We start from the raw sequence: 16,882 nt of genomic DNA, 5'->3' as shown, positions 1-16,882 counted from the left end.
AGAACATACTTCTGTTTTCAATACTACAGCGCTGCTCCACAAAGGCTGTTATCTGATCGCTCAGCTCCTACACACTCTGCCAAATGAACAATTACTGGCTGTGTATTTAAAAAGAACTGTATTCACTGATTGCATTAAAAAAACATGCACCGGAGGAGGTGGGTGGTAGTGATCAGCTGGAAGGGGAGGGCAGATGCAGGGTGTGTGCTAATAATGATATCAGCTGGTAAACTCCTTCCTGTGGCTCATCCCAAGATCTGTCCAGGAAGTAATGGAGAAGTTTTTCAAAACAGTCAGCTGGACACTGAGGTAAGGGGTGTGTAGGATAAATAGAAAGCTTTTTATTTCTGCAAAAGAAGTACATTAACCACTTGCCGACTGCCTACCACAGATTTACTGCGACAGGTCGATATGACGTAGCTGGATGTCATTTCATGCAAAAGCCACCAGAGGCGCGATTGCGAGCTGATTGGACACAGGATGCCATTCAGCTGGTCCGATGGACCCGATGGCCTCCGGCCACCTGCGATCATTCCTGGGAGAGGCAGAACGGCGATCTGCCTATGTAAACAAGGCAGATCGCCAGAAACATGGATCTCTGTCTTCACCCAGTCAGAGCAACCCCCTGCACAGTTAGAAGCCACCCCTAAGGACACACTAAACCATTTGATCGCCCTGGTGTTAACAACTTCCCGGCCAGTGTCAGTACAGTAACAGTGAATATTTTTTAGCACTGCTCACTGTAATAATGTCACTGGTCCCCAAAAAGTGTCAGTTAGGTGTCTGATTTGTCCGCCACAATGTTGCAGTCCCGCTAAAAATCGCTGATCGCCGCCATTACTAGTACAAAATAAATAAATAAAAATGGCATAAAAATATGAATATTGTGTCGCTGATGAGAGTCGATACCGTTCTATAATTCCATGTACAGCATCCCCAAGCATTTTATGTTGCCAATTAAGCTGCCTCAAAATGGCCTCTTCCTGTAAAATTATAACCTTTAAAAATATTTTTTTCCTTTAGTACATATCCCACTGCCACGTGTCAGTGCCTAGCCCCTCCTGCTCTTTCTTCATCAATACTGGCTTTTTGCTTAAAAAATGGCTATTACTGAAAACAAACATTACGCTCTCATTGATTTCAATATGGTTTGGATTCCAGATCCATAATGGTCACCGGACTTGGGTACATTCGGCTCATCACTAATTGAACTGTGAAACTCTGCCTCTGTGTGTAGGAGCTTCCTTTATTAACCACTTCAGCCCCTGAAGATTTTACCCCCTTCCTGACCAGAACACATTTCCTGACCAGAACACATTTTACCATTTGCAAACGCTATACCCAAACAAAACAAAATTTCCGCCTTTTTTTTTTACACAAATAAAGCTTTCTTTTGGTGGTATTTGATCATTAAAAATGTTTGCGCTATGAACCAAAAAATTATTTTTTACTTTTTGCTATAATACATATTCCTCAATTTTTTTTAACCTCCCTGGCGGTATGATGCTTTCAGATTTTAGGTGCTGAAAGCGGTACCATTATTTTTCATGGAAATTTGGCGTTTTATATTGTAGGCCTGTAATCTTAGGAACAACTCACTTAATTTTGTCCAAACAAGAGTCTAGTAGACATCCCGGGTATGATAAAATTTGAAACACAAAATCATAAATTATAATATAATAAATAACTATAAATAATTATAACAAATAATAATATAATTATAATAAAAATTATTCAATAATGTAATCAAATCAAAAACACTGAAATTTGCTCAGTTGCAGAATTGTCGCTGTCATTAGATTTAGTGTTTGATGACGAATTTCCCCACAAATCGCTATCGCTCAATTCTGCAAGTGATTCTAATTTATTATCGCTGTTTTCTAGCTGGTCTAAAAGCACTTTTGACATAAAGGGACACTTTTTGATTGCTATGGACAATCTACAGTTTCCATGCAGAAAGAACTGTTTTTATTATATAAAAGTGTATGTAGGACACTGGGCAGACCACTAGGGATAAAGGGGTGTGTATTTATTTCATACAGTACTGTAATCTGTAAGATTACAGTATACTGTATGTGTACTGTGTTTTAACTTTTTTGAATTTGGCGCCGATCTCCGCCCCCGTGCGTCGTAACGTCGCAGGGAACGGAGCTCAGCGGCACTCGGCACTGTGTGAATCGAGCGAGGAGACAGCTAAATCACACAGCGGGGAGGCATCGCAGTATCCAGATACAAGGTAAGTAACTCCCTGTCTGTATCCAGCGATGCAATCGCGAGTCTGGCTCGGGGTTACCGCTTTTGGTGCTGAAATTCCACCCCGAGCCAGACTCAGGAATACCACTCAGCAGGTTAAAAAACAAATTTCTTCATCAGTTTAGGCCAATATGTATTCTTCTACATATTTTTGGTAAAAAACCTTAGTTAGACTTACCGGTAACGGTATTTCTATGAGTCTTTCAGGACAGCACCTGGAGAGAGCGCAGCTCCACCCACTTCCCAGGAAACACTGCAGTCAATGCTATAAATTCCGCCCCCTTCCACCATGGCCTCAGTTGTTCACGAGTACCTCCGGCCACGCTGAAATTAGATAAGCAGAACATAGAAACTACACACATTAGCATATATATATATTATCTTTAATAATAAAAGGGCGGGTTATCGGTGCTGTCCTGAAAGACTCATAGAAATACCGTTACCGGTAAGTCTAACTAAGGTTTTCTCACCTCGTCTTTCAGGACAGCACCTGGAGATGATAACCGAGTACTTACTCTAGGGTGGGACCACCGCTTGCAGGACCTTCCTGCCAAAAGACTGCTCTGACACAGAGAGCAAATCCATCCTATAATGACGAGCGAAGGTGGAAAAGCTCGTCCACGTTGCCGCTTTACAGATGTGTTCTGGTGAAGCTCCAGCCCGTTCTGCCCAGGAAGTTGCCACCGCCCTAGTAGAATGGGCCATTACTCCCGGAGGGGGATCCAAACCTTTAGCTTTGTATGCCTCATGGATAGCCATGCGTAACCATCTAGCCAGAGTACTTTTGGAAGCCCCATGCCCCTTGCGGGATCCTGAAAACAGAATGAAAAGCGAATTCGCCCTTCTGTACTCGCTAGAGACCTCTAGATAGCGTCTGATGCATCTCCTGACATCTAAGGAATGGAATTCTCTCTCCTTCGGACAAGAAGGAGTTGGACAAAAGGTAGGTAACACTATTTCCTGCGTCCTATGAAATACTGACACTACCTTCGGAAGAAAACTCGGATCAGTTCTTAATACTACCCTATCAGGGAAGATTGACAAAAAAGGCTCCAAAACGGAAAGCGCCTGAAGCTCGCTAATCCTCCTTGCTGAGGTGACCGCCACCAAAAGCACCAACTTTAAAGTTAGAAACTTTACAAAAGCGTCTACCAGTGGTTCGAAGGGTTTTTGAGTCAAACCCCCCAGGACCACTGATAAATCCCACTTGGGGAAAAATTTAAATGGGGAAGGCCTAGCCCTAGCTAAGGCCTTAAAAAATCTGATGACATAGGGCTCTAGAGATAAACGTCTCTCTAGAAACACTGACAAAGCCGCCACCTGCGCCTTCAAGGTGCTGGCTGCCAGACCCTTATCCATACCGTCTTGTAAAAACTCCAAGACGGAACAAGTATTCAAAGGAGAATCATTTTTAACTTCACACCAAGAATTGAAAACCTTCCAAGTCTTGAAATAGATGGCCCTCGTGACCTCTTTCCTACTACTAAGTAGCGTATCTACCAAACGTTTGGATAGACCCTTCCTGCTAAGAATTAACTCTTCAGTAACCAGGCCGTGAGCTTACACCGACTCACGTCTGGATGCAGTAGAGGGCCCTGAAAAAGTAGATCTCTTCTGACTGGTAGAACCCAGGGGTCTTCTACCGCCAGTTCCAACAGACTCGAAAACCAAGGCCTCTTGGGCCAGTACGGGGCTATCAGGATCAGAGTAGTCTTTTCCTCCTGAAGCTTCCGTAACACTAAGGGAATGATCTGAACCGGGGGGAAGGCATAGCACAGGCGGAAGGGCCAGCGTTGAGCTAACGCATCTAGACCCTCTGCCTGGTCCATTCTGTTTAGAGAGAAATAAGCCGGAACCTTGGCATTGGACTGGGCCGCGAACAGGTCTATCTGAGGAGTTCCCCACTTGTTTACTAGCTCTTGGAAGACCTCCGGGCATAAACACCACTCCGATTCCAGAACCCTCGTCCGACTTAAAAAGTCTGCCAGCCTGTTTAGGCTGCCTTTTAGGTGTACTGCCGATAGGGAAGCCAAGTTCACCTCTGCCCAGGACAGAGTCTGTAGGGCCAGACTGAGGAGTACTCTGCTTCTCATGCCCCCCTGTCTGGAAACATACGCCACTGCTGTGGCGTTGTCTGACAGAATCTGGACATGCTGGTCCAGAATCAGCTCCTGGAAGGCCCTTAGCCCTAACCAAATGGCCCTGAGTTCCCTCCAAATGGAGGACCTTCTGGACTCTTCCCTCGTCCAGGATCCCTGTGCCATCTGCCCGTTCAGGTGAGCACCCCATCCCCACGAACTCGCGTCCGTAGTTAGGACCTTTGTAGGGAGGAAGGACCAAGACAGACCTAGGCGCAGATTTGCCTGGCTTCTCCACCACCAAAGTTTCCTCTTCACTGAAGACGGAACTCTGAATCTCTTCTCTAGGGATTCCCCATGGGTCCAATTCTGAAGGATCACCTGCTGTAGGCCCCTTGAATGGAAAGAGCCCACTGCACCGCCGGAATGGCGGCCGTGAGTAAGCCCATTGTGGACATGGCTGAGCGCACAGAAATCGGCACATTCGTCTGAATTGTCTTCACCGCAGCCTGAACTTTCTCTATCTTTTCTTCTGGTAGAAAGATTTTCCCCCGAACAGAGTCTATAACGTATCCTAGAAAGACTATCCTCTGGGAGGGCACTAGACTTGACTTTTCTTTGTTCAGGATCCAACCGAGCCCTTCCAAATGAGCCTGGGTCCTCCTCAGGTCCAGGAGAAGCTGCTCCTCCGACTTGGCGAACAGCAGGAGGTCGTCCAAGTATGGAATTATAGAAATCCCCCTGAGCCTTAGGGGTGCCAAGGCCTCTGCCACCACCTTTGAAAAGACTCTGGGAGAGGAGGAAAGGCCGAATGGGAGGGCTCTGAATTGAAAATGTCTCACTCCGCTCTCTGTTCTGATGGCTAGACGCAGATAGCGCTGGGAGGAAGTCCTGATCGGGACGTGCAAATAAGCATCCCTTAAATCTATTGAAGCTAGAAAGCACCCCAGGGGAAGAAGCTTTCTCACCGAGTATATAGAGTCCATGCGGAATCTCTTGTACCGGATAGCTAGATTCAGGACCTTCAGGTTTAAAATTAACCTGAATTTGCCCGACGGCTTCTTTACAAGGAATATATGGGAATAACAGCCCTCCCCCTGTTCTCTCTGGGGAACTGGCGTAATCACCCTCTGTTGGAGAAAATCCTCCACTAATGTCAGCATAGCCTGAGACTTCTCTTGCTCCCTGGGCAATTGGGTCACATAAAACCGCGACGGTGGTTTGCCCGAAAACTCCAGTGCGTATCCCTCTGCAATCAGTTTGAGCACATACGGACTGGACGTCGCCTCTGCCCACTGTGGAAGGAAGGCTTGGAGCCGACCACCCACAGCTGGGAGACCGTCACTGGGGCTTAGCAGGTTGGCTGGGGGAGCGAAACAACACCCCAGGCTTCCCGCGGCCCCTCTGGGACCGCCAGGGTCTACCACCCTGACCTCTTTGTGCCTCCTTAGGACCCTTGGCTTGGAAAAAAGGACAAAAATTTTTCTTGGGACCCGAATCTACCTTTTTTAAAGGAAGAGCCTTCTTTCTATCCGCCGTCCTATCTAGGACGGTGTCTAGTCCTGTGCCAAAAACCAAGTCCCCTTCAAAAGGTAACCCACACAGTTTCAGCTTAGAGGCTGTGTCCCCCTGCCAGGTCTTAACCCATAAGGCCCTTCTGGTTGAATTTATCAACGCCGAGGATCTGGCGGAGAGCTTCACGGATTAAGCCGAAGCATCCGCTATATAGCCTACCGCTTTAATAAGGACTGGAAAGGACTCCAAAAGCTCTCTACGATAGGTACCGGCCTCGATGTGACCTTTGAGCTGATCCAGCCAATGCTCAAGGTTTCTGGCCACCACAGTGGATGCCATAGCTGGTTTAAGATTAATCAAGGAGGTATCCCAGGCTTTTTTGAGCAGGCTATCTGCTCTTTTATCCAGGGGATCCTTAAGGGCACCTGTATCCTCAAAAGCCAGGTCCGTATTGCGGGAAACTTTTGAGAATGCTGCATCCAGTTTAGGCCTTTTATTCCAGGCCTGCGTTGGATCCTCATCGAAAAGGAAATCTCCTTTTCAGAGATTTAGAAAAGAAGGGTGCCTTCTCTGGGTCCTTCCATTCTCTTTTAATTGTCTCAGACAATACTTTATGTACCGGGAAGGTACGATGTTTTACCTCATCCAAACCCTGATACATCCTGTCATGCAATGACAGCTGAGTCGCATCTTCTTTAATGTTTAGGGTAGAATGAATTGTCCTTAATAGGTCATCAACCTCCTCTAAGGACAGTTTATAGCGTGAGGAAGAAGTATCCCTTTCTTCTTCATCCTCCGCCTCTGATCCTGAAATAGCATTTTCAGGTTCCTCCTCCTCGGACTCACTGTCTAACCTTCTAGATGTGGAGGGGGTACTGGCCCTGGCCTTAGATCCTTTAGTCGGACCCTTGTCCAGGAAGGAACGAAAAGACTGGAAAGTCTGGTGCAACTCCTCCCTGAATGAAGAGAGCAACTCCCCCGTTCCCTTGACGGTGGTCTGCTCAGAGGCCGAACTAGTAGAGGCTTCCCCCCTGACAATCTCCGCAATACAAGTTTTGCATAAAGGTTTGGTCCAGTTCCCTTTAAGGGAAGCTTTACAAGTAGCACACCGCTTCTTGGAAGGAGGAGGTTCTAGCACTTTAAGTTTTTCTTTAACTTTCTGAAACGACACAAAGGACAACAACGCTATGTTTAACCTTTGTACGCCAGCCAACAAAACACACAAGTGCACACAGCTAGTGAACAAATAAAAACCAGCACCCATCACCGCTGTACCAGAAAACTACACGCACCCACAGAAGTGACTAGGGTGAGTGAGGCAGGCTCCCCTCCCCCGAAGGGGCAGAAAAGAGGGACATAACAACACCCTGGTACATTGACCCTCGCTGGGTCTCCTACCTGGGCCGGGCTGGTGCTTGTGGCTCCTGCTCCCGCCACCTCCGCTGCGTCTTCTGGCTCCATGGTCCCAGAACGGTGAGGGCGTGCGACAGCTCTTTTAAATCTCCCGGGTTCCTCTCGCCGCTGCGAGACCCGGAAATAGCACCGCCGAGGCTCACTCCCCCTCTTGCGTTCCAGGCGGCCGGAACCGGAAGCCGCCACGCGCCGCCGGAAGTCCCGCCTCCACCCGGAAAGGACGTCACTACGCCCTCCGCTCCGGAGCCTCGTATGCCGGAAGGACGGCACCTGACCGCCCCCCCCGCAAGCTACGATGCCCGGACTAAGGGAGCGGGACCTCCAGCAGCCTCTGTCCTCGCCGGACCGAAGAGGAGAAGCACCCGACCTTCACCCGCGCGTCAGGGGAGAAGTCGGGTCCGCCTCTGGAGGATCACCTCCTAACCTAAAACACCGGTATGCTCAACACAATCCACCTTCCCCGCCTGGGGAGAGAACAGCACACCCCTGGTTCCCTGCAGCGCTTCCACCATGGCCGGAGGAAACACTACAACTGAGGCCATGGTGGAAGGGGGCGGAATTTATAGCATTGACTGCAGTGTTTCCTGGGAAGTGGGTGGAGCTGCGCTCTCTCCAGGTGCTGTCCTGAAAGACGAGGTGAGAAAAAATGCAATAAGCGAATATTGATTGGTTTGCGCAAAAGTTATCACGTTTACAAACTATGGGAAAGATTTATGGCCTTTTTTATTATTAATTTTTTTACTAGTATTGATGACAATCTGTGATTTTAAGCGGTATTACGACATTACAGTGGACAGATCGGACAGTTTTGACACATTTTGAGCGATCAGTGCTATAAATATGCACTGATTACTGTATAAATTTCACCGGCAGGGAAGGGGTTAATACTAGGGGGCGGTCAAGGGGTTAACTGTGTGTTCCCCCACTGTGTTCTAACTGTGTGGGGATGGGACTAACTAGGATAGGGTGACCAGACATCCCCAGTTCCAGGGGACAGTCCCCTGATTGAGGACACTGTCCCCAGACCAAGTCTGTCCCTGGTTTTGTCCCCCCCGCTCCGCCGTGCCTACTAGCATGGGGGGTTGTATTTTTCCATTATCTGTGCCCCTTTCTGATGATCATGTGCTGGTCGGAGCGAAGGGAATATTTCTTCAGTTTCGGGTGCATGCCCATTCAGCTTTTCTCGCATGTTTTTCTGCCTTGGCTCAAATCCTGGCTAGCCGCCTGCCTGCCTATCTCCTTTCCTTCCCTGGTGGAGTGATCTTCCTTTGCACCCCACCCAGTAGTAGCCGGGGCCCAAAGAGTAAGACTTAAAAGGCTGTGAGGCGGGCGGCGACGGGCAGAGAGTCGCTGATCATTTGAAAAATCTGGTCACCTTAAACTAGGAGAAATGACAGATCGCTGTTCCTACTTTGTAGCAACACACAATCTGTCTCCTCTCCTCTGACAGCACAGGGATTTGTGTGTTTACACACACAAATCCCCTTGCTGGCTCTCCTGCACGTGATCACACATGGCCGGTGGTGATCTCACGCCTTCTGCTGGCTCTCCTTGGCAAAGCGGTATATATGCGGGATTTCGCCAAGGAGAGACATTCTGCCGCAGAATATCTGCGTGAGCCAGTTAAAACTGCTGCTTTGTCTCCCTGTGCAGGGTGACTGGTCTTGTATCCACCTCCTCCTGTAGCTTCTGAATGCAACCTGTATTGGCTGGGCCTGCTGGGTCTCTCACACAGCTCTGCTCTCTGCACAGGCTATGGATTTTACCTTATATCTGGGTTTACAAAGTAATTTAGCGAACGCAAACTGATTTTTTATGTTTTGTTTCTAGTGAGGGATATATTTACATGAATGCTTTGCGGCTGGAGTTCAACTTTTAGTATTTCCTTATACTGTGTTTCTCCTAAAATAAGACCGGGTCTTATATTAAATGTGGCTACAAAAAACACACTGGGGCTTATTTTTAGTTGATGTCTTACTTATTTATAATATGCAAAATGACGATTTTAAAGTGGTTGTAACCCTAAAAAAAAATGTCCTGATCCTTTAACCACTTAAGCCTCGGAAGGTTTTTTTGCGATACGATACTGCGCCGCTTTAACTGACAATTACACAGTGTTGTACCCAAACACAATTGACGTCCTTTTTTTGCCACAAATAGAGCTTTCTTTTTGTGGTATTTTTTGCGCTATAAACAAAAAAACAGCTATAATTAATATCCCCAAAAATGTTTTTAAAAATCAAATTTCTTCATCAGTTTTGGTCAATATATATTGTACATATTTTTGGTAAAAAAAAAAAAACATATATTGTTTGGTTTGCGCAAGAGTTATAGCGTCAACAAACTATGGGAAAGATTTATGGCAATTTTATTATTATTATTCTTTTTTTACTAGTAATGGCGGTGATCTGTGATTTTTATCGAGACTGCGATGTTGTGGTGAACAGATCAGTGGACACTTTTGACACATTTTTGGGACCACTGACATCGATACATCGATCAGTGCTATAAAAAAATCACTGATTACTGGCAGGGAAGGGGTTAACACTAGGGGGTGATCAAAGGGTTAACTGTGCTCCCTCAGTGTGTGTTATAACTGTAGGAGGATGGGACAACGTGACCACTGGCCATACGCATCGGTTCCCCTGCAGTGCAGCGGAACCGCGCGAACCTGCTATGCCTGCTTAAAGGGCTGACGTACACCTACGAAGGCTTGCGGGAACGTGCCGACCTGCTGCAGTATAATGATGGCGGCTGGTCGGCAAGCAGTTAAAGCATGATAGACAGCACAGTGCTTGTGCTGTGTCATTTACCCCTCTCTATGACCACATGGAATAAAACATTTTATTGTTTTTTTAAAAAAAAAGTTCCTGTATCCCCTGTTTTCTCTCCCCATCAGCTCAGGAGTCAGCATTATGACATTCTGCAATCCCAAAAATAAACCTTGTAATCCGTTTTGTAAAAAGATTATAGACAGAAGCTTTGCATCTTGTTTTTGATCTACACCTGCAGGTTGCCTAATACCCAGACTTTTATGGTTATCAGTTGGCCTTTGCCCATTACCCTTAGTTGGATGATTTGGATCCAGTTGCTGCTCCTCGTCATCAGTTGGAGAGTCTTCCGGCCTTTGGCCCTTTCTGGTTGAATGCCTAGTATCAAGACTGTCCTTTGGATCATTTAGTTTGCGTCCATCTGAGGGTTGATTTGGATCACGTGGCTGTTCTCCACTAGATTGCAACTTTTCATCAAGTCCTGAATCATCGCTTACAGTACTAGGTCTTTTTGGTTTGTCAGTTGGACTTTGCCTCGTTAGATGAGTGGCTTGGATCAAGTGTCTGATCAACTTTAAAATTTGGTTAATTTTTATCAGGTCTTTAATCTTATTGATACGCTGTCTAGTACCAGGTTTATATTTTGGATAAGTTGGTGTGTGTCTACCTGAGGGCTGATTAGGATAATGTGGCTGGTTGGCACCAGGCAGAAATTTTTCATCATCACCTAGAGAATGCTTTGTACTAGGACTTTCAGGTTCACCAGTTTGCCTTTTTTCCTTAAGTAAATTGGTTTGGACCCAGTCATTTATCATCTTCAGCATTTTACCAATCCTCATATCATCTTTGATCTTTGGCTGACTAATAGTGTTTGGATCTTTTGCTTTGCTTCTGCCTAACAGTATATTTAAGTCATATAACTCTTTTAAATGAGGCAGAAACTTTTTCTTTGGTCTTAGATCACCATCTACAGGTTGCTTGCTACCAAATCTTTTGGGTTTACCAGTTGCCCTTAACTCATCTGTTGGTTTGTTTGGAATCCGTGGCAGCTCCTCATCATTACTTGGCGAGTCTTCACCTGGTCTTTGGTCCTTTCTGCTTAGCTGTCCACCAGGTTTCCTCTTTGGATAATATGGTCTACGTCCATCTAAAGGTTGATATGCATCTTGTGTAGGTTTAATACCAGATGGCAAGATGTCATCAGGTGTTTGATCATTACCCACAGTTTGCTCACCAGGTCTTTTGGGTTCACCTGATGGTGTTCGATGTATAGGTTGGTTGGCTTGGATCCATTGATTGATCCTTTTCAATACTTGCCCAGGCTGTATTTGGTGTTTATATTTTCTAGCTGGCTGCCTAATACTGGGCTTCTCATCAGGATTTAGGTCATCACTTACTGGTTGCATAGTACCAGTTTTTTGAGGTTTTCTAGAAGGCCTTCGCCAAAGATTTGGTTCGCTTGGATCCAGTGGCTTCTCCTCTTCATCACATTGTGAGTCTTCATCAAGTCTTTTGTTTTTTCCAGTTGAAGGTCTAGAGCCAGTTCTTTTGTCTGAATCAGTTGGCTTGCGTCCACCTGAGGGTTGATTTGGGTCACGTGGTCGTTTTGTACCATATTTTCCAGGATTTCTTATTGGCTTTTGCCCATTATTTGCTTCATTTGGATCCAGTGGGTCATCATTTTCATCACTTGGTGTTTCTTTATCAGGTCTTTTGTCTTTTCCGGTTGGATGTCTAGTGCCAGGTTTTTCGTCTTGATCAGTTGGTTTACGTCCATCTAAAGGTTGATTTGGATTGTGTGGTAGTTTTCTACCAGGATTTTGGGGTTTTCCAATTGGACTTCGACCATCTTTTGGTTTGTTTGTATCCAGTAGGTCCTCCTCTTCATCACTTGTTGATTCTTTACTTGTTTTTATGTATTTTCTGGTTGGCTTTTTAGTTTCAGGTTTTTTGGGATTTCTTATTGGCTTTTGCCCATCATTTGCTTTGTTTGGAATCAGTGGGTCATCCTTTTCATCACTTGTTGATTCTTCACCAGGTCTTTCGCCTTTTCTAGTTGGATATCTAGTGGCAGGTCTTTTATCTGAAATGGTAGGTTCACGTCCATCTGAGGGTTGATTTGGATCACGTGGTCGTTTTGTACCAGATTTTCCAGGATTTCTTATTGGCTTTTCGCCATCATTTGCTTTGTTTGGAACCAGTGGGTCGTCCTTTTCATTACTTGGTGATTCTTTATCAGGTCTTTTGTCTTTTCTGGTTGGATGTCTAGTGCCAGGATTTTCGTCTTGATCCGTTGGTTCGTGTCCATCTGAGGGTTGATTTGGATCACGTGGTCGTTTTGTACCAGATTTTCCGGGATTTCTTATTGGCTTTTGCCCATCATTTGCTTCGTTTGGATCCAGTGGGTCATCCTTTTCATCACTTGGGGATTCTTCACCAGGTCTTTCGCCTTTTTTAGTTGGATATCTAGTAGCAGGTTTTTTGCCTGGATCAGTTGGTTTGCGTCTATCTGAGGGTTGATTTGGATCACGTGGTCGTTTTGTACCAGATTTTCCGGGATTTCTTATTGGCTTTTGCCCATCATTTGCTTTGTTTGGATCCAGTGGGTCATCCTTTTCATCACTTGGTGATTCTTTATCCGGTCTTTTGCCTTTTCCGGTTGGATGTCTAGTGCCAGGTTTTTCGTCTTGATCAGTTGGTTCGCTTCCATCAGAGGGTTGATTATGATCACGTGGTCGTTTTGTACCAGATTTTCCGGGATTTCTTATGGGCTTTTGCCCATCATTTGCCTCGTTTGGATCCAGTGGGTCATCCTTTTCATCACTTGGTGATTCTTCATCCGGTCTTTTGCCTTTTCCGGTTGGATGTCTAGTGCCAGGTTTTTCGTCTTGATCAGTTGGTTCGCGTCCATCAGAGGGTTGATTTGGATCACGTGGTCGTTTTGTACCAGATTTTCCGGGATTTCTTATGGGCTTTTGCCCATCATTTGCCTCGTTTGGATCCAGTGGGTCATCCTTTTCATCACTTGGTGATTCTTTATCAGGTCTTTTGTCTTTTCTGGTTGGATGTCTAGTGCCAGGATTTTCGTCTTGATCCGTTGGTTCGCGTCCATCTGAGGGTTGATTTGGATCACGTGGTCGTTTTGTACCGGATTTTCCAGGATTTCTTATTGGCTTTTGCCCATCATTTGCTTCGTTTGGATCCAGTGGGTCATCCTTTTCATCACTTGGTGATTCTTTATCAGGTCTTTTGCCTTTTCCGGTTGGATGTCTAGTGCCAGGTTTTTCGTCTTGATCAGTTGGTTCACGTCCATCTGAGGGTTGATTTGGATCACGTGGCCGTTTTGTACCAGATTTTCTGGGATTTCTTATTGGCTTTTGCCCATCATTTTCTTCGTTTGGAACCAGTGGGTCGTCCTTTTCATTACTTGGTGATTCTTTATCAGGTCTTTTGCCTTTTCCGGTTGGATGTCTAGTGCCAGGTTTTTCGTCTTGATCAGTTGGTTCAGGTCCATCTGAGGGTTGATTTGGATCACGTGGTCGTTTTGTACCAGATTTTCCGGGATTTCTTATTGGCTTTTGCCCATCATTTGCTTTGTTTGGATCCAGTGGGTCATCCTTTTCATCACTTGGTGATTCTTTATCAGGTCTTTTGTCTTTTCCGGTTGGATGTCTAGTGCCAGGTTTTTCGTCTTGATCAGTTGGTTCACGTCCATCTGAGGGTTGATTTGGATCACGTGGTCGTTTTGTACCAGATTTTGCGGGATTTCTTATTGGATTTTGCCCATCATGTGGTTCATTTGGTACCAGTGGGTCATCCGTTTCATCACTTGGGGATTCTTCACCAGGTCTTTTGCCTTTTTTAGTTGGATATCTAGTAGCAGGTTTTTTGTCTGGATCAGTTGGTTTGCGTCTATCTGAGGGTTGATTTGGATCACGGGGTAGTTTTGTACCAGATTTTCCGGGATTTCTTATTGGCTTTTGCCCATCATTTGCTTCGTTTGGATCCAGTGGGTCATCCTTTTCATCACTTGGTGATTCTTTATCAGGTCTTTTGTCTTTTCCGGTTGGATGTCTAGTGCCAGGTTTTTCGTCTTGATCAGTTGGTTGGCGTCCATCAGAGGGTTGATTTGGATCACGTGGTCGTTTTGTACCAGATTTTCCGGGATTTCTTATGGGCTTTTGCCCATCATTTGCCTCGTTTGGATCCAGTGGGTCATCCTTTTCATCACTTGGTGATTCTTTATCAGGTCTTTTGTCTTTTCTGGTTGGATGTCTAGTGCCAGGATTTTCGTCTTGATCCGTTGGTTCGCGTCCATCTGAGGGTTGATTTGGATCACGTGGTCGTTTTGTACCAGATTTTACAGGATTTCTTATTGACTTTTGCCCATCATTTGCTTCGTTTGGATCCAGTGGGTCATCCTTTTCATCACTTGGTGATTCTTTATCAGGTCTTTTGCCTTTTCCGGTTGGATGTCTAGTGCCAGGTTTTTCGTCTTGATCAGTTGGTTCACGTCCATCTGAGGGTTGATTTGGATCACGTGGTCGTTTTGTACCAGATTTTCCGCGATTTCTTATTGGCTTTTGCCCATCATTTTCTTCGTTTGGAACCAGTGGGTCGTCCTTTTCATTACTTGGTGATTCTTTATCAGGTCTTTTGCCTTTTCCGGTTGGATGTCTAGTGCCAGGTTTTTCGTCTTGATCAGTTGGTTCACGTCCATCTGAGGGTTGATTTGGATCACGTGGTCGTTTTGTACCAGATTTTCCGGGATTTCTTATTGGCTTTTGCCCATCATTTTCTTCGTTTGGAACCAGTGGGTCATCCTTTTCATTACTTGGTGATTCTTTATCAGGTCTTTTGCCTTTTCCGGATGGATGTCTAGTGCCAGGTTTTTCGTCTTGATCAATTGGTTGGCGTCCATCAGAGGGTTGATTTGGGTCACGTGGACGTTTTGTACCAGATTTTCCGGGATTTCTTATTGGCTTTTGCCCATCATTTGCTTCGTTTGGATCCAGTGGGTCATCCTTTTCATCACTTGGTGATTCTTTATCAGGTCTTTTGTCTTTTCCGGTTGGATGTCTAGTGCCAGGTTTTTCGTCTTGATCAGTTGGTTGGCGTCCATCAGAGGGTTGATTTGGATCACGTGGACGTTTTGTACCAGATTTTGCGGGATTTCTTATTGGCTTTTGCCCATCATTTGCTTCGTTTGGATCCAGTGGGTCATCCTTTTCATCACTTGGTGATTCTTTGTCAGGTCTTTTGTCTTTTCCGGTTGGATGTCTAGTGCCAGGTTTTTCGTCTTGATCAGTTGGTTGAAGTCCATCTGAGGGTTGATTTGGATCACGTGGTCGTTTTGTACCAGATTTTCCGGGATTTCTTATTGGCTTTTGCCCATCATTTGCTTTGTTTGGATCCAGTGGGTCATCCTTTTCATCACTTGGTGATTCTTTATCAGGTCTTTTGTCTTTTCCGGTTGGATGTCTAGTGCCAGGTTTTTCGTCTTGATCAGTTGGTTCACGTCCATCTGAGGGTTGATTTGGATCACGTGGTCGTTTTGTACCAGATTTTCCGGGATTTCTTATTGGATTTTGCCCATCATTTGGTTCATTTGGTACCAGTGGGTCATCCGTTTCATCACTTGGGGATTCTTCACCAGGTCTTTCGCCTATTTTAGTTGGATATCTAGTAGCAGGTTTTTTGTCTGGATCAGTTGGTTTGCGTCTATCTGAGGGTTGATTTGGATCACGTGGTCGTTTTGTACCAGATTTTCCGGGATTTCTTATTGGCTTTTGCCCATCATTTGCTTTGTTTGGATCCAGTGGGTCATCCTTTTCATCACTTGGTGATTCTTTATCAGGTCTTTTGTCTTTTCCGGTTGGATGTCTAGTGCCAGGTTTTTCGTCTTGATCAGTTGGTTTACGTCCATCTGAGGGTTGATTTGGATCACGTGGTCGTTTTGTACCAGATTTTGCGGGATTTCTTATTGGCTTTTGCCCATCATTTGCCTCGTTTGGATCCAGTGGGTCATCCTTTTCATCACTTGGTGATTTTTTATCAGGTCTTTTGTCTTTTCTGGTTGGATGTCTAGTGCCAGGATTTTCGTCTTGATCCGTTGGTTCGCGTCCATCTGAGGGTTGATTTGGATCACGTGGTCGTTTTGTACCAGATTTTCCAGTATTTCTTATTGGCTTTTGCCCATCATTTGCTTCGTTTGGATCCAGTGGGTCATCCTTTTCATCACTTGGTGATTCTTTATCAGGTCTTTTGCCTTTTCCGGTTGGATGTCTAGTGCCAGGTTTTTCGTCTTGATCAGTTGGTTGGCGTCCATCTGAGGGTTGATTTGGATCACGTGGACGTTTTGTACCAGATTTTCCGGGATTTCTTATTGGCTTTTGCCCATCATTTGCTTCGTTTGGATCCAGTGGGTCATCCTTTTCATCACTTGGTGATTCTTTATCAGGTCTTTTGTCTTTTCCGGTTGGATGTCTAGTGCCAGGTTTTTCGTCTTGATCATTTGGTTCACGTCCATCTGAGGGTTGATTTGGAACACGTGGTCGTTTTGTACCAGATTTTCCGGGATTTCTTATTGGCTTTTGCCCATCATTTGCTTTGTTTGGATCCAGTGGGTCATCCTTTTCATCACTTGGCGATTCTTTATCAGGTCTTTTGTCTTTTCCGGTTGGATGTCTAGTGCCAGGATTTTCGTCTTGATCCGTTGGTTCGTGTCCATCTGAGGGTTGATTTGGATCACGTGGTCGTTTTGTACCAGATATTCCGGGATTTCTTATTGGCTTTTGCCCATCATTTGCTTCGTTTGGATCCAGTGGGTCATCCTTTTCATCACTTGGTGAT

The 16,882-nt window shown here is 45.5% G+C and overlaps 1 protein-coding gene across 50 annotated transcripts in view; it reads right to left on the bottom strand.

Annotated features, from left to right (window-relative positions):
* Positions 1–16,882, bottom strand: part of LOC120945819 — a 162,958-nt gene that overhangs the window by 106,097 nt on the left and 39,979 nt on the right. For all 50 annotated transcript variants that reach the window (XM_040360256.1, XM_040360257.1, XM_040360272.1 and 47 more), the window contains exon 3: positions 10,323–16,874. In XM_040360256.1, coding sequence (XP_040216190.1) covers positions 10,323–16,874 — 6,552 coding nt within the window. The remainder of the gene's footprint in view (positions 1–10,322; positions 16,875–16,882) is intronic.

Source organism: Rana temporaria, chromosome 7 (genome assembly GCF_905171775.1).
Source record: "Rana temporaria chromosome 7, aRanTem1.1, whole genome shotgun sequence".
Lineage (NCBI taxonomy): Eukaryota > Metazoa > Chordata > Amphibia > Anura > Ranidae > Rana > Rana temporaria.
The sequence above is the reverse complement of the archived record's forward strand: the minus strand, read 5'-3'. Positions and strand labels throughout refer to the sequence as shown.